Genomic DNA, 18,025 nt, shown 5'->3' with positions numbered 1-18,025 from the left:
GTTCCTATATTATCATTGGTTCTTTTGAAAGCATTTCTAATTTTCCTTTCTGACGGACCTTTAAATGCTGTTTTTCCTCTTTTTAACAAATAGTGTAATTGGGGAGATGGGAAAACTCCTCCACTACTTTTATGCACTATAAAGTCTTTATTTTAAATCTACCTCTTGCACAGAATTACTTCATTAATTAAAAGGATGAAAATTACACGGAACATAAATACATATTTAACAGATTTACTCTCAAACAATGACAAATATATATATATATATCAACGCACTTTTTAAGCTTCCAAACAAAAAAATGTTAATTACAAGCAAAACCTTGCTCAGAACTTTCAACTAAAATTAAGAAAGGCTGACATTAGTTGGTTGGGTGGTTGGTCCCAAAAGATTCTTGAATGGTCCCTCAGTATTGTTAATTGAACACTTAGGATTTAAAAACAAAATCCTACATGGGTTTTTGTGCAAGTCTGATCTGTCCCTCGTTTGCCACAAAACCTTAAGCATCATCTTCACCTCCGTTTTTTCCGAGCCATGGATTTAAAACCAAACTCATTGCAAAGTTCTCACAGAGGAGTTAGACTGGATCGCTCTTCGTCTCTTCAAGAGCGTTCATTGGTCCGGATGTTATTTAATATGATTTACGAGTCAGAATAAACAAAATAGAACTCTGCCTTGGAAAATCGAAGAGGTTCTGGAGAGAACGCCCAGGCACACCGACAAAACGGGAGGCACTTCGGATTATGCAATGATGCTCCATTAGGGTTCTTTGTTACTCATCATCACCACATCTTCGCGCTGTCTTTGTTTCTGTGTAGTGCATACTTGTTGAAGGCTGGTAGGGAAGACCTCGAGAAGCAGCTCCTTCCATCCGCTCAAGGCCTTGTCAGGGTCGTGTAGACTGGCTGGTCCCAGTTTGCCGTGGGGCTGTGAGAAGGAGGGATGGACAGGCTGTTAAGGATCGGGGTGGCATACGGCCGGCGGGAGGAATGGAAATACGGGTACTGGTAAATGCTGGAAGGATAGCCCGAGTAGGGGTTGTAGTAGTTGGAACTCTGAAGATCGGTGTAGTCACACTGGGAGCTGGAGAAAGATCCCGTGGCTGAGCTCGGGGACATGGTGGTGGCACACGCCTGCGCCGTGTAGGATCCGTAGTCCGAATGGGTCGGAGAGTTGTGAGACTGGTCACTGTAATGACTCGGACTGAGCTGTTCGGTCTTGATGTGAGGCCTCTGCTGGCTGCTTTCACTGGAAGAAGAAGAAGGGGCCGATGTAGGACTCTTGTGAGTCCATACCTGGGAGGACCCACCGGTGCTGCCATTGGCCGGGTGAGCGTAAGAAGTCCCATAAGATCCTGCGGTGGAGCTCTGCCCGTGGCTGGCTGGCATGGCAGAGTGGCCGTTGAGTGGCAAGTACTGGTCAAACTCGTGGATGTCGAAAGCCTCCATGTTGTTGATGACCTCACTGCTTAACTCGGAGATGTCCACGTTGCTGAAATCGATGTTCTGCCGATTGCTTTCCATGAGGCGCCGGCCCTCTTGCTTCAGCTCTTGCTTGCTCCCAGGGTGAAGGTCTGTCTTAGGGGTGGTAGGTGGGGTAGGAGGTCCATGGGGCTGCCCTACAAGAAAAGTGTATTGAAAACAAAGTCATCATCTTCAAAGGGAAGATGGTTTAGCTTAAACACCAGCCCTGAAAGATGTATGGTCATTTGTATTTAATCAAAATAAAGGAAACACACAGTTGACTTGCAGGAAAACAAAGGATCATCTACGTTGGAAATCAACGTTGGAAATCCTGCCATCAAAATAGGAAAAGAGCCCAGTCTGTTGTTTCTAGATGGACCTACCTACCAGGAAAATGGCCACATAAAGCTGGGATGGTGAGGAGCAGGAGGGCTAGAAGCAGAGGTGGAATTCTACCGGTTTGGACTGGATCGGCCAAATCGGTAGCAGAAATTGCGGTGGTTCTGCCCACCCACGCCCGGCTCTGCGGCATCCCATTTAAGCCATTTTTTCAACAAAAGCACATGTGCGGAAGGATCTGTGCATGCGCGGAGGTGGAGCGTGTGAGCGAAATGAGTGCGCGCAAGTTCTCGCTCACATTTGTGCACCAGTAGGGAAGGTAAGTGTATACCACCCCTGGCCAGAAGGGACCTTGGAGGTTTTCTAGTCCAGCCCTCTGCTCAAGCAGGGGACCCTGTACCATTTCAGACAAGTGGCCATCCAGTCTCTTCTTGAAAGCCTCCAGTGATGGAGTCCCCACAACTTCTGTTCCACTGGTTAATTGTTCTCACTATTAGAACAATTAAGAAAGTTCTCCTTAGTTGTAGGTTACTGTTCTCCTTGATAAGTTTCCATCCATTATTCCTTGTCTGGCCTTCAGGTGCTTTGGAAAATGGTTTGACCCCCTCTTCTTTGTGGTAGCCCCTCAAATATTGGAACGCTGTTATATTTGAGGGGCTAAGAAAAGCTAAGGAGCAACTGACAAGTTTGCTTTCTGGTCATTGTGGGCTTATGATGGGCCATACGCCTGTGGCAACCCTTTGGCAGTGCACCTGCAGTGTGAATTTGGAATTCCAGATGTGCACAAGGAACATTGGAGAGACCAAGCAAGGGTTGCCTGTATAGTGTACTCATTAGAGAATGAGTGGAATATCCAAAGCTTTAACTTCTACTACTCCCACCTTTGGGCCACGTAGCTCAGTGGCCTAGCAATTTTAAGATGCGTGGACTTTGATCCCCAGAATATTCCAGCTGGCACTGAAGACCACGCATCTTAAAATGGCTAAGGATGGGAGACACTGAGCTATCTCAAAACTGTCTCCTCTGACTGGGGAAGGATTCTCTTACATTCAAGCAAGGCTCTCTCCAAACCAACCAGGCATTAAGGATAACATCTGGAACCTCTGGCTTGCAAAGCAAATGCTTTCCTAATAGCTTTCCCAACTCTGCATGTCAATTCGCATAGGCTGAAAGTTTTGGAAAAGCCATTTCGGGTGTAAGCAGCTGCAATGGAGAGAAAGGAAGGGAAGCTACCAGGAAAACCATTGAGCACAACACGGGCCCAGCTGGAAGGACCATACCACACATCTGTCAGGACTATCTGACTTGATCAAGGCCTGATTTGACTTGTTTTGCAGAGTGAAACCGAGTGTGCCCTTTCATTGACGATCAATGAAAATGATCCCAATGTGTGAACAGCAAATTTGAGTGCGCCTGTTGTTTTATGGTAGTTTTGTGGTTTTTGTTTTTAAATTGGCTGTTTTTGTTTTTATGATGAAAGCTGCCCAGAGTAAGCCAATTTAACATAAACAGGATGCAAACACATGCCAACATCCATCAAATCTTCACACTGGTTCAAAGCTGCCAGACCAGAAACCCCCCATCCATTCTGTGGATTTGAATGAAAGGTAGGAGATGATCTAGGAAAGTTGGGAAAGGAATGCAAGGAAGGAGAGGCTGGAATCAAAAGACAACCGTTGAGTTGATATCAGCAGTTCTTCTCATAAACAGCAACTGGGGGGGGGGGGGGAAGCATTTCCAATCGTGCAAATTATAAAGGAGGCTGGGAAATTACTCTTCCAGGAGCCAAGATTCTGCATTGGCCCCTAATTCTAGCATTTATTGGGATATGGCTATTTAGATAAATATATAGATTAACAGAGTTGAGAGGGACCTTTGTTAGGGATGAAATGTCTTTGAATACTAGTATTATTGAGAAGACTAGCATTCATAATATTGAAATGATATGTTCCGTGTCAATAAACTACTTTTTCCTTGCTCTCTGTGGGATCTACTCTTTCCATCTGGTCCTAGATCTGTTCTCCTGCTCTTCAATCTTGATTGTCCAGAAGATTTGGACACTCAAGTCTCTGCAGCCATTTTTTTAATGAATTAGTTGAATATTAACTAGTACATCTAGAGATCATGAAATATACTAGGCCATCCACAGCCTAACAAGAGTAACTGGATGTAGACTTAAAAGGCCTGAACTGTCTGCCACTTACAGATTAACAGAGTTGAGAGGGACCTTGTAGATCATCTAGTCCAACCCCCCGCCCAAGCAGGAGACCCTACACCATTCCTGAGAGATGGCAGTCCAGTCTCTTCTTGAAAGCCTCTGGGATGAAGCTCCCACAACGTCTGAAGGCAAGTTCTGTTCCATTCATTGATTGTTTTCAGGGTCAGAAAATTTCTCCTTATTTCCTGGTTAAACCTCTGGCTAGTTCTTGCTTTCTTGGTCTGGAACAGCTGGTTGAATTTGGACAACAGCCTTTGAACTGAACTTTTTCATGGCAGCCTCACATCCCTTATATCAGTGACCCCCAGACCTTTCTGGCTTTGTGAACCAGCAGTGGTGGGTGGGGGGCAGGGAGGGGGTGGTTCCACGCAAGCAGTGGGCATCTACACGTGATTGCGTAGCTTCATTTTGCAAGGGGTGGGTGCCCATTTGTGCAAGTGGAGCTGCACGCGGGACTGTGCTTGGCCCACAACTCAGGGGATGGGGACCCCTGCATAGAATGAAGTAGGGTAGAGTAGAGTAGAGTACAGTACAGTACAGTAGAGTACAGTAGAATAGAATAGAATAGAATAGAATAGAATAGAATAGAATAGCAGTTGGAAGGGACCTTGGAGGTCTTCTAGTCCAACCCCCTGCTTAGGCAGGAAACCCTACACCACTTCAGACAAATGGTTGTCCAATCTCTTCTTAAAAACTTCCAGTGTTGGAGCATTCACAACTTCTGGAGGCAAGTTGTTCCACTGATTAATTATTCTGTCAGGAAATTCCTCCTCAGTTCTAGGTTGCTTCTCTCCTTAATTAGTTTCCACCCATTGCTTCTTGTCCTACCCTCAGGTGCTTTGGAGAATAGCTTGGCCCCCTCTTCTTTGGGGTAGCCCCTGAGATATTGGAACATTGCTATCATGTCTCCCCTAGTCCTTCTTTTCATTCAACTAGACATACCCAGTTCCTGCAACCCTTCTTCATATGTTTTAACCTCCAGTCCCCTAATCATTGGTTGGTTGCCCACCTGAGCTGCTTTCTAAGCTGCTGGAATCCAGTTTCAGTGAGAACTTTGATTTTTCAGTATCTCAAAATTCCTTTTAAAAACATCCCTCCCATGCAACAGATAAACATGTAAAAGAACCAGGAAGTTTCTTATTGGGAGAAAATAAACAAACCACCTAAACTGCAATCTATTCTGATTTACAGGTAGTCCTCGACTTACAACAGTTCATTTAGTGACTGTTTGAAGTTACAACAGCCGTGAAAAAAATTGAATTATGACCTTTTTTCACAGTTACAACTGTTGCACCATCAACAGGCACCGTTGTTGCTCGTGTGATTAAAATTCAGATGTTTGGCAGCTGACTCATATTTATGACAGTTGTAGGGTCCCGGGGTCACGTGATTCCCCTTTGCGACCTTCCAGCAAGCCAAGTCAATGGGGAAGACAGATTCACTTAACAACCATGTTACTAACTGCTGCAGTGATTTGCTTAACAACCGTGGCAAGAGTAAAATGGGACAAAACTCACTTCAGTCTCAGCAATAGAAGTTTTGGGCTCAATTGTGGTCACAAGAATAGAAGGGAAGGGAAAGGAAGGGAAGGGAGGGAAGGGAAGACAAGAGAAGAGAAGAGAAGGGAAGGGAAGGAAGGGAAGGAAGAGAAAGGAAGGAAGGGAAGAAAAGAGAAGGGAAGGGAAGGAATAGAAGAAAAGAGAAGAGAACAAAAGAGAAGGGAAGGGAAGGAAGGGAAGAAAAGAGAAGAGAAGGGAAGGGAAGGGAGGGAAGAGAAGGGAAGGGAAGGGAAGGGAGGGAAGAAAAGAGAAGAGAAGGGAAGGGAAGGGAGGGAAGGGAAGAGAAGGGAAGGGAGGGAAGAAAAGAGAAGGGAAGGGAAGGGAGGGAAGGGAAGAGAAGAGAAGAGAAGAGAAGAGAAGAGAAGGGAAGGGAAGGGAGGGAAGGGAAGAGAAGGGAAGGGAAGGGAAGGGAGGGAAGAAAAGAGAAGAGAAGGGAAGGGAAGGGAGGGAAGGGGAGGGAAGGGAAGAGAAGGGAAGGGAAGGAAGGGAAGGAAGAGAAGGGAAGGAAGGGAAGAAAAGAGAAGGGAAGGGAAGGAATAGAAGAAAAGAGAAGAGAACAAAAGAGAAGGGAAGGGAAGGAAGGGAAGAAAAGAGAAGAGAAGGGAAGGGAAGGAAGGGAAGAAAAGAGAAGGGAAGGGAAGGGAAGGGAGGGAAGAAAAGAGAAGAGAAGGGAAGGGAAGGGAGGGAAGGGAAGAGAAGGGAAGGGAAGGGAAGGAAGGGAAGAAAAGAGAAGAGAAGGGAAGGGAAGGGAGGGAAGAAAAGAGAAGAGAAGGGAAGGGAAGGGAGGGAAGGGAAGAGAAGGGAAGGGAGGGAAGAAAAGAGAAGAGAAGGGAAGGGAAGGGAGGGAAGGGAAGAGAAGGGAAGGGAAGGGAGGGAAGAAAAGAGAAGAGAAGGGAAGGGAAGGGAGGGAAGGGAAGAGAAGGGAAGGGAAGGAAGGGAAGGAAGAGAAGGGAAGGAAGGGAAGAAAAGAGAAGGGAAGGGAAGGAATAGAAGAAAAGAGAAGAGAACAAAAGAGAAGGGAAGGGTAGGAAGGGAAGAAAAGAGAAGAGAAGGGAAGGGAAGGAAGGGAAGAAAAGAGAAGGGAAGGGAAGGGAAGGGAGGGAAGAAAAGAGAAGAGAAGGGAAGGGAAGGAAGGGAAGAAAAGAGAAGAGAAGGGAAGGGAAGGAAGGGAAGAAAAGAGAAGAGAAGGGAAGGGAAGGGAAGGGAGGGAAGGGAAGAGAAGGGAAGGGAAGGGAGGGAAGAAAAGAGAACAAAAGAGAAGGGAAGGGAAGGGAGGGAAGGGAAGAGAAGGGAAGGGAAGGGAAGGGAGGGAAGAAAAGAGAAGAGAAGGGAAGGGAAGGGAGGGAAGGGAAGAGAAGGGAAGGGAAGGGAAGGGAGGGAAGAAAAGAGAAGAGAAGGGAAGGGAAGGGAGGGAAGGGAAGAGAAGGGAAGGGAAGGGAAGGAAGGGAAGAAAAGAGAAGAGAAGGGAAGGGAAGGGAGGGAAGGGAAGAGAAGGGAAGGGAAGGGAAGGAAGGGAAGAAAAGAGAAGAGAAGGGAAGGGAAGGGAGGGAAGGGAAGAGAAGGGAAGGGAAGGGAAGGAAGGGAAGAAAAGAGAAGAGAAGGGAAGGGAAGGGAGGGAGGGAAGGGAAGAGAAGGGAAGGGAAGGGAAGGAAGGGAAGGGAAGAGAAGGGAAGGAAGGGAAGAAAAGAGAAGGGAAGGGAAGGAATAGAAGAAAAGAGAAGAGAACAAAAGAGAAGGGAAGGGAAGGAAGGGAAGGGAAGAGAAGGGAAGGGAAGGGAAGGGAGGGAAGAGAAGAGAAGGGAAGGGAAGGGAGGGAAGGGAAGAGAAGGGAAGGGAAGGGAGGGAAGAAAAGAGAAGAGAAGGGAAGGGAAGGGAGGGAAGGGAAGAAAAGGGAAGGGAAGGGAAGGGAGGGAAGAAAAGAGAAGGGAAGGGAAGGGAGGGAAGGGAAGAGAAGGGAAGGGAAGGGAAGGGAGGGAAGAAAAGAGAAGAGAAGGGAAGGGAAGGGAGGGAAGGGAAGAGAAGGGAAGGGAAGGGAGGGAAGAAAAGAGAAGAGAAGGGAAGGGAAGGGAGGGAAGGGAAGAGAAGGGAAGGGAAGGGAAGGGAGGGAAGAAAAGAGAAGAGAAGGGAAGGGAGGGAAGGGAAGAGAAGGGAAGGGAAGGGAAGGGAGGGAAGAAAAGAGAAGAGAAGGGAAGGGAAGGGAGGGAAGGGAAGAGAAGGGAAGGGAAGGGAAGGAAGGGAAGAAAAGAGAAGAGAAGGGAAGGGAAGGGAGGGAAGGGAAGAGAAGGGAAGGGAAGGGAGGGAAGGGAAGAGAAGGGAAGGGAAGGAAGGGAAGGAAGAGAAGGGAAGGAAGAGAAGGGAAGGGAAGGAATAGAAGAAAAGAGAAGAGAACAAAAGAGAAGGGAAGGGAAGGAAGGGAAGAAAAGAGAAGAGAAGGGAAGGGAAGGAAGGGAAGAAAAGAGAAGAGAAGGGAAGGGAAGGAAGGGAAGAAAAGAGAAGAGAAGGGAAGGGAAGGGAGGGAAGGGAAGAGAAGAGAAGAGAAGAGAAGAGAAGAGAAGAGAAGAGAAGAGAAAAACAGAGTTGGAAGGGACCTTGGAGGTCTTCTAATCCCTCCTGCTTAGGCAGGAAACCCTACACCACATAAGTTAAGGACTACCTGTATCCTTGAGAAAAATAGGAAAATGGTGAGCAAGTGACAGAGGGAAATCTTGCCTTCCAGTGCGTCATGTCTGGGTAAACACATCTGTCCTGGCTATGGAAATTATGCCCAGAGATCTAAAGGATGGATGGATGGATGGATGGATGGATGGATGGATGGATGGATGGATGGATGGATGGATGGATGGATGGATGACTGGCAATGATGAAATGCAACCTATTGTGACCTGCAATTCCCACCGTGGCTGGCTCAGGAATTCTGGGAGTTGAAGTCTACAAGTCCACAAGTCATAAAAGGGCCATAATTCCCCACCCCTGGTGTAGGCTTTCCCCAGGGGTGGGTTCCGGCAGGCACTACTGCTGGTTCGCTCATGTGCGCACTTTGATGTGCGTGGTGCGCACATCCACAGTGCAATCAAAATTGTTCTGTGCATGCGCAGAACTGAAAAACAAGATGGCGGTGCTGTTGGCGCCACCTGGGGATCTCGAGGGCGTGGCAGGCAGGGGTGGGTTGCTGCCGGCATTATGGCCGGTTTGGTGCGCGCACAATTTTGCTCCGCGTGCATGCACAGTTGCCCATAAATAGGTGTACGCATGCGCAGAACATTTAACAAATGTAAAATAAAATCATGCCACGCCGATCGAGGAACCAGTTTGGAGGCTTGGCAGGCCTGGGTCGCTGGAACTGCCAGCAAACCACTACCAGTTTGACCGAACCAGTCCGAACTGGTAGGAACCTACCTCTGGCTCTCCCACAGAATGCATAAAGATATGCCTGGGGCTCCTGCTCCCAAAACCCCCTTTGGAGATAATACAATAATACAATAGTAGAGTTGGAAGGGACCTTGGAGGTCTTCTAGTCTAACCCCCTGCCTAGGCAGGAAACCCTATACCGTTTCAGGCAAATGGCTATTCAACATCTTCTTAAAGACTTCCAGTGTTGGGGCATTCACAACTTCTGGAGGCAACTTCTGTTCCACTGATTAATTGTTCTCACTGTCAGGAAGTTTCTCCTCAGTTCTAAGTTGCTTCTCTCCTTGATTAGTTTCCACCCATTGCTTCTTGTTCTACCCTCAGGTGCTTTGGAAAATAGCTTGACTCCCTCTTCTTTGTGGCAACCCCTGAGATATTGGAACACTGCTATCATGTCTCCCCTAGTCCTTCTTTCTCTTAGATGGAGAAGGAGACCCACATGCGAGAGCTTCCACAAACGTGTTCGGAGCTCACCAATTTCTGAACGCAGATAGACTCTTAACCTTCAGCTGTGGAAACCAGCATAGATTCCCCAAGGCCTTGGCTTCATGCCCAGGAGCAGATGCCAGAAATGTAAAATATCCCAGCTTTCTTGCAAAAAAAAAAAAACCCTGTGAGTAGAATAGAAGCAGAGAAGAAACTGCCAATTTTGTAGATGGGGAAAAAAAGGGGGGGATATTCTCCGACGGTAGCCTGTGTTGGCAAAGGCATCTGGGACAGCCCCAAAGAAAAGGTGGGAGTCTATGGGACGCATCCTGCCACAGTTCTGCTCTGTACTGAGCAAGGAGAAAGGCTGCCGAGATCTCGTGGAGAAGGACATCTACTCTCTCAAGCGTGATTGATGAATGAATTAATGTTCTTATGGGATCTGGAATTGAGCCGCTCTTTTCCCAAGAATATCATCCCAAATTAGGAAATGCATCAAACAGGAGAAGTTGAAATATGGGACAGAGGTGCAGAATCTCCACCTACATTCATGCTATTTATACAATACAATACAATAGTAGAGTTGGAAGGGACCTAGGAGGTCTTCTAGTCCAACCCCCTGCCTAGGCAGGAAACCCTATACCGTTTCAGACAAATAGCTATCCAACATCTTCTTAAAGACTTCCAGTGTTGGGGCATTCACAACTTCTGGAGGCAAGCTGTTCCACTGATTAATTGTTCTAACTGTCAGGAAATTTCTCCTCAGTTCTAAGTTGCTTCTCTCCTTGATTAGTTTCCACCCATTGCTTCTTGTCCTGCCCTCAGGTGCCCTGGAGAATAGCTTGACTCCCTCTTCTTTGTGGCAACCCCTGAGATATTGGAACACTGCTATCATGTCTCCCCTGGTCCTTCTTTCTCTTAAGCTAAACATACCCAGTTCCTGCAACCGTTCTTCATATGTTTTAGTCTCCAGTCCCCTAATCATCTTTGTTGCTCTTCTCTGCACTCTTTCTAGAGTCTCCACATCTTTTCTACATCGTGGCGACCAGAACTGAATGCAGTATTCCAAGTGTGGCCTTACCAAGGCATTATAAAGTGGTATTAACACTTCACGTGATCTTGATTCTATCCCTCTGTTGATGCAGCCTAGGACTGTGTTGGCTTTTTTGGCAGCTGCTGCACACTGCTGGCTCATATTTAAATGGTTGTCCACTAGGACACCAAGATCCCTTTCACAGTTACTACTACTGAGCAAGGTACCACCTATACTGTACCTGTGCATTCCATTTCTCCCAAGATGCCCAAGGTAAAGCCAATGAAGGATTCTGGATTAAGAATTCTGCCTTGCACAAACTGTCAGATCTACCATCTCCAGCTTCTTTGCTTCGCTGGCATCCTGTCATAAATTGTAAGGGGAGGGAGGAATTTGGGGTAATAAAATGTGGGCCTGGGAATGAGAAAACAAATGGGAGGGGAGGAGAAACACATTGACAAGAACCAGAGGTGCCAAACTGGAATAAACCAACATCCAAGGACACCTGGGAACCAAATGTGAAACTGGATTGAGAGGCCCCAAGCTTCAATCTGTCTCCAAAACATATTCAAGGCATTCTATTGGACACTGATAGACTGGCCAAGTTGGGAGGGCCAGGAAAAGGGGGGAAAGTGTAACCTTTGTGCAGGAATAGGTAAAGGTAAAGGTTCCCCTTGCACATATGTGTTAATCACTCCCAACTCTAGGGGGCAGTACTCATCTCTCTTTCAAAGCTGAAGAGCCAGCGCTGTCCGAAGACGTCTCCATGGTCATGTGGCCGGCATGATTAAACACCAAAAGCGCATGGAACGCTGTTATCTTCCCACCAAAGGTGGTCCCTATTTTTCTACTTGCATTTTTACGTGCTTTCAAACTGCTAGGTTGGCAGAAACTGCGACAAGTAACGGGACCTCACTCCATTACACAGCACTAGGGATTCGAACTACCGATTTTTCTGATCGGCAAGCTCAGCGTCTTAGCCACTGAGGAATACTTAGATCTAGTTTTACTTTCACTGCAATCACTTAACTTTAGTAAAAGAACCTAATGGGAGTCAAGGGTCTTTCTTCCTTAAATGTCCAAGTTGGGGCAGGCCTGACACAAACACTCATCCCTCACCTGTGTGGTCACTGGGGTGATGCACTTCACTCATCGAGCCCAGGCCTGAGTCTGATTTGTAGATCTGGGATCCTCCGTGGTGGTTCAGCTCAGCTCCTGAATCTGAATCGCTCTGGCCAGCTTTGACACTTTTCCTACGACGTGGCTGGTATTTGTAGTCTGGGTGATCCTTTTTATGTTGAACTCTCAGTCGTTCAGCCTCCTCCACAAAGGGGCGCTTCTCGTTTTCACTCAGCAAGCTTAAAAGAGAGAGAGAGAGGAAAACTAAATGAGACATTCATGTGTGCCTTTAACCCAGTTTAAGTCTAACACTCTTATGAATTCCCAAAGTGGCCTAAGAACCCAAGAACATAATGAGTGCCCTATTGGATCAGGTCAAAGATATCAAACTATAACAGCATTGCTGTAAAGGCATTAAGAATTGTTAACCTAATTTTGTAAAGCTTCTTCTCCAGTAACATTGTATTGCTAACTAGAGCAGCAAAACCTTTGCCAGACCAATTCTCGAATACAGCTCTTCTGCCTGGAATCCTCGCTGTATATCGGACATTAACACAACTGAGTGGGTTCAGAGGTATTTCGTGAGTCCTCCACTCCTCTGCTCACAATAGAACCCTTATGCCACCAGGCTCAAAATTTTGGACTTGGACAACCTTGAACTACGCCCCCTACGTTCTGACCGAAGTATAGTACACAAAATTATCTGTTACAACGTCCTACGTGTCAACGACTACTTCAACTGTAATAATATACGGGCAAACAATAGATTCAAACTCAAGGTAAACCGCTCCAAACTCGATTGCAGAAAATACGACTTCAGCAACAGTGGTCAACGCCTGGAATGCTCTACCTGACTCCTTCGTTACATTCTCAAACCCACCCACAGCTTCAACCTGAAACTGTCCACCGTGGACCTCACCCTATTCCTAAGAGGTCCGTAAAGGGGGCGTGCATAAGCGCACCAGTGTGCCTACCATCCCTGTCCTACTGTCCCCATTTATTTGTCCCCATTTCCTTTGTTCATGTCCATGCTACCTTGTACATGTTTGACGAATTAAATAATAAAAATAAATAACAAAGAAAGCCTGGAAGATCGCTTCCCTCGCTAGTGCCTCATTAGGGATGGGGGAAAAGCTTCTAAAGCTTCTAAAAGCACAGCTGATCGTCGGAGAGAGCAGCAATGAGAAAAGCAGCAAAACTTGGAAGATGGCTTCACTCAACCTCATTAGGGCTGAAAAAAAAGCTTCGAAAAAGCTACATTCAGAGTATAAGAATGCACCCAAATTTTCAGCCTCTTTTAGGGGGAAAAAAGTGCATCTTATACTCCGAAAAATACAGTACCTTTACAAATAAAGCAGAATTAGCTCATCTGGCCCTGCTTACTGTTTGGCCTACCTGTCACAGCATAAACCTCTAAATAGTAACGAAGTCAAGTGAAATAGCAATAACATTTAGACTTATATACTGCTACACAGTGCTTTCCAGCCCTCTCTAAGCGGTTTACAGAGTCAGCATTTCTCCCCCCCACACACACACACACAATTTGGGTCCTCCTTTTACCCACCTCAGAAGGATGGAAGGCTGAGTCATCCTTGAGCCTGGTGAGATTGGAACTGCCAAATTGCAGGCAGCTGGCAGTCAGCAGAAGTAGCCTGCAGTACTGCATTCTGACCACTGCGCCACTGTGGCAGTAATTCATAGCCAGAACTGAGAATCTTACATGCCAAAATTCCTACGCTCAACTTCTCCCTCCCTTAACTGCCTCCCATCGCTGACCACAAATACAAACCAATCAGATGAAGCAAGGCATTGGCATTTGCATTCATAGATACGCGGGTTCAATATTTCCTTCACTTCGAAATATTGCTCACCCTTAATGAGATCAGGAGGAGGAGGGGCTTCTGCCAGTGGCCGTAACGGGGAGGATTTTGCTGGTTTAAGCCGACTACAGTGGAAGACAGGATGTATCCTCTTAAGGTTTTTGGCTCATTTAAGTTCGACTGTTACTGGATTGATAATTCTTACAATGGGGAAAGGATCCACAAATTTTGCTCCCAGCTTTCTCAAGGATTGTCTAGACTGTAGATACAAACACACTTCACCCCCTATTTCAAATTGTTTTCTGAGGGGACCTCTTCTTGTCTGTGTACTTCTTATATGTTTCTCTGGCTCCATCCAATTACCTTGTGAACTACTAGCCATGTAGTTTGCAGCTGTTTCACCATAAGATGGCAGCTGACATTACCTCATAAGGCTGACATATTAGCACCTCTCTTGTCAATATCAGAGTAGAGTAGAGTAGAGTAGAGAAGAATAATGTCAGAGTAGAGTGGAGTGGAGTGGAGTGGAGTGGAGTAGAATAGAATAGAATAGAATAGAATAGAATAGAATAGAATAGAATAGAATAGAATAGAATAGAATAGAATAATAATGTAATGTAAGAATTAAAGAAGAGTAGAGTAGAATAGAATGGAGTGGAATGGAATAAAATAGGATAGGATAGGACAGGACAGGATAGGATAGGATAGGATAGGATAGGATAGGATAGAATAGAATAGAATAGAATAGAATAATAATGTAATGTAAGAATTAAAGAAGAACAGAGTAGAGTAGAGTAGAATGGAGTGGAGTGGAGTGGAGTGGAGTGGAGTGGAACGGAACGGAACGGAACAGAATAGAATAGAATAGAATAGAATAGAATAGAATAGAATAATAATGTAATGTAAGAATTAAAGAAGAATAGAGTAGAGTAGAGTAGAGTAGAGTAGAGTAGAGTGGAGTGGAGCGGAGTGGAGCGGAGCGGAATGGAAGAGAAGAGAGAGTAGAGTGGAGTGGAGTGGAGTGGAATGGAATGGAATAGAATAATAATGTAATGTAAGAATTAAAGAAGAGCAGAGTAGAATAGAATGGAGTGGAATGTAATAAAATAGGATAGGATAGGATAGGATAGGATAGGATAGGATAGGATAGGATAGGATAGGATAGGATAGAATTCTTTTATTGGCCAAGTGTGATTGGACACACAAGGAATTTGTCTTTGGCGCATAAGCTCTCAGTTGCATATAAAGCTATGTGATAAATCATGATCATAGTCATCATAAAAATACATTTGTCATAAAGTATAAGATACAACACTTAGTGCTAGACATAGAAAACTAAATAACATAATATAAATAGTAAAGGTACAAGCAACAAAGTAATGGTCCTAAGTAGAAAAGGAGAGAGGTAATAGAAAAGATGAGAAGGAGAAGAATAGCAATACAGCCTTACTAAATAGTTTGACAGTGTTGTGGGATTTAGTTGTTTAGCAGTTTGATGGCGTTCGGGGAAAACTGTCCTTATGTCTAGTTGTTCCGGTGTGAAGTGTCCTATAGTGTTGCTTTGAGGGTAGAAGTTGAAACAATTTATGTTTCAACTTCTCATTTCTCATTAACCCAAGCACACAAGTGGTCCTTTTTTTACGTAGAGGATACACACTGCGCTAATACTTTCATTGAATGTCATATGTACCTTGAACCGTTTATCATTACTCTAAAATCTCTTTCCCCATAAGGCAGGGGTGTCCAAACTTGGGAACTTTAAGACTTGTGGACTTCAATTCCCAGAATTCCCCAGCCAGCATGGCTGGCTGGGGAATTCTGGGAGTTGAAGTCCACAAGTCTTAAAGTTCCCAAGTTTGGACACCCCTGCCATAAGGGATTAGAATTTTTGGCCCCAGGTACAAATGGCGCAAGATCCCCATCCTTCTTCTCCATGGAATTTCCTTTGCCTACCCAAATGGGAGATTATCTCCGATGCTTAGCTCAACATTTTTATTTGATGACAATTAGCAACAACGCTGGTGTTTCGGCCTCCCTTAACACACGTCTAAAAACTGAGACTCACCTCAAAGGCCCTCACATCAATTCCACATGGGCTACATCACTATGTTTTACCCCGTTCTCCAGTAGCACGTAGCAAATAGGGTCACATTTTTTGTTATTTTGCTTTGATATTATTTTTTCCATTAAAGATGGTGCCACTGAGGGCAGCCTGGGTGAAATGCTCTCTAGTTGTAACTATGATTTATGATCTCTGACCTATTACGTGCTGTTTAATTTATATGTACACTGTGAGCTTATGCACCAGAGACAAGTTCCTTGTGTGTCTGATCACAGGGCCAATAAAGCGTTCTGTTCTGTTCTGTTCTACTCTACTCTATTGTTCTCTATATGATTTGTTCTGTTCTATTCTATTCTGAATTCTATTCTATTCTATTCTGAATTCTGTTCTATTCTGAATTCTGTTCTATTCTATTCTATTCTGAATTCTATTCTATTCTAATCTGAATTCTATTCTATTCTACTCTATTCTATTCTGAATTCTGTTCTATTCTATTCTGAATTCTATTCTATTCTATTCTGAATTCTATTCCATTCTATTCTATTCTATTCTATTCTGAATTCTGTTGTATTCTATTCTGTTCTATTCTGAATTCTGTTCTATTCTAGTCTGAATTCTATTCTATTCTATTCTGAATTCTATTCTATTCTATTCTGAATTCTGTTCTATTCTGAATTCTGTTCTATTCTATTCTGAATTCTATTCCATTCCATTCTATTCTGAATTCTATTCCATTCTATTCTATTCTGAATTCTATTCCATTCCATTCTATTCTGAATTCTGTTCTATTCTATTCTATTTTAGTCTAGTCTCATGTAGTCTAATCCATATTCTTTGTCAAATTACAGGACAAATTACATGACAAACAATAATATTAAAGATGGTTTTTTGGAGAAAAAAAAATCAATGATTACAGTTTTAAAAACTGTCATCCAGAACTGTCAAGGGCATTTCAGAATCATAAATCACTTTGCCTTGATAGAACTAGAAGATAATATGCTGCCAGTAACAAAAAAAATAAAATAAAGATGCAATACAACCAAGGAGTATCTTAGCAGGTACATGGTTCTATCTGAAATCCACAGAACTTTGACTGGATTTTATGACCAAGATTTAATTTTAGCCTCCCCCTGCAACCTTGTACCAATCAAGGTGTGTTGTGAATGTCACGGCTGGAATTGTTGTGGTTCCGTGTGTGCCTCCTGCTGGCTAGCTGGTCTTCGTGTGTCTGCCACGCATGCGCAGGAAGTGGGGTGAATATGGGTAGTGTGCGTATGGGGGGGGCACCCATGCATGCATATGGAGCAGGGTTATCCCTGTCCTAGGTATTTGAGCTAATTTTGGCAACCTTTTGTTATCTGGAGTTTCCGTCTGATCCAGTCTTTCTGAATGGATTACCAAATCTGCCTTTCTATAAGCTGGCCTCCTCAGTTTCTGCTTGGGGCAGGGCGACTGGGACTGGGTTTCTGCTTCCCTTAAGAACATTTCTCCATTTCTCCCTTTGGGGAAATATTTTATTCTGCTTCTTTTTAATATTTCCCCAAATATTTCATTCTTGGGGGGGGGGGGTTCCCATACTACCTAGACCCTAAAAATACTGCAATAGAAAACCAAAGAACTTCCGTTTCTCTTTAAAAGAAAGAGAGAGAGAGATAACTGGATACCTTTCAAATGTCCAAAACTTAAGCCTGAAACTGGCTTGGCTCCAATATTGCAAAATTCTGTACTTATTTACTAAGCAGCAGCAGAACTGACTGAACTCAGCACAGGTTGTTTTGGACTTGAGACCCACAAGAAAACAACTTTCAGTTTCCATCTTTCAGCAAGGCCCATTAAATAAACAAGGATGTGCTTCAGAGTGAGTCCTGGGACATGAACTATATTTTCTCTTCCGGACATCAACACATTAAAGTAAATCGCTTCTCAATGGGTGGAAATGGAGATAGACTCATAGGGCTAGAAGGAGGTCTCCTGGTCCAACCCTCTGAACAAGGCAAGAGTTCTTATTCCATCCCAGACGAAAGCTTGCCCAGTCTTTTCTTCTTTAAAAAAAACCCATCAGCAACGGAGCACCCAATACTCCAGCAGCTGTTCAGTTGATTCATTGTTGTCACTGTCAGGAAATTCCTTCTTATTTCCAGATTGGATCTTCCTCTGGTAAGCTTCCACCCATTGCTACGTCCTCAGATGCTATGGGAGTGTAAATGGACACCCCACCCCACCCCATGTGAAACCCTTCAATGATTGGAAAATGCTACCATGTGTCTCCCTAGTCCAGGGGTGTCAAACTCAATTTCATTGATGGACGCATTAGGCTTGTGTTTGACTTCAGGTGGATGTGGCCAGAGTGGGCATAGCCAGGGTAGGGGTGGTCAGCTCAACGTCACTCATGTCATGGGCACCTGTGGTGGCTAAATGCTAAGGCAGGACTTCCCTAAGACCCACCCTCCCTCTCATTATAATCTCCTTCCTTCATTCCTTCCTCCCTTCCCTTCCCATCCCTTCTCTTCTTGCATTTTTTCCTTCCCTCTTTATTCTCCTTTCTTCTTCCTTCCCCTCTTAGTTTTCCTTCCTTGCT

The 18,025-nt window shown here is 44.8% G+C and overlaps 1 protein-coding gene across 1 annotated transcript in view; it reads right to left on the bottom strand.

Annotated features, from left to right (window-relative positions):
• The window catches only part of SOX8 (SRY-box transcription factor 8), a 43,454-nt gene that overhangs the window by 1,145 nt on the left and 24,284 nt on the right, over positions 1-18,025 (bottom strand). The window contains exons 2-3 of the mRNA XM_081966047.1: positions 11,566-11,804; positions 1-1,618 (exon numbers count right to left, since the gene is read on the bottom strand). The exon at positions 1-1,618 is cut by the window's left edge and continues 1,145 nt beyond it. Of these exons, the coding sequence (XP_081822173.1) occupies positions 876-1,618; positions 11,566-11,804 (982 nt within the window). The 3' untranslated portion in view covers positions 1-875. The remainder of the gene's footprint in view (positions 1,619-11,565; positions 11,805-18,025) is intronic.

The sequence above is a fragment of the Natrix helvetica genome, assembly GCF_964273705.1.
Source record: "Natrix helvetica genome assembly, chromosome: 13".
Classification (NCBI taxonomy): Eukaryota; Metazoa; Chordata; class Lepidosauria; order Squamata; family Natricidae; genus Natrix; species Natrix helvetica.
This window is presented reverse-complemented; position numbering and strand designations above follow the sequence as displayed.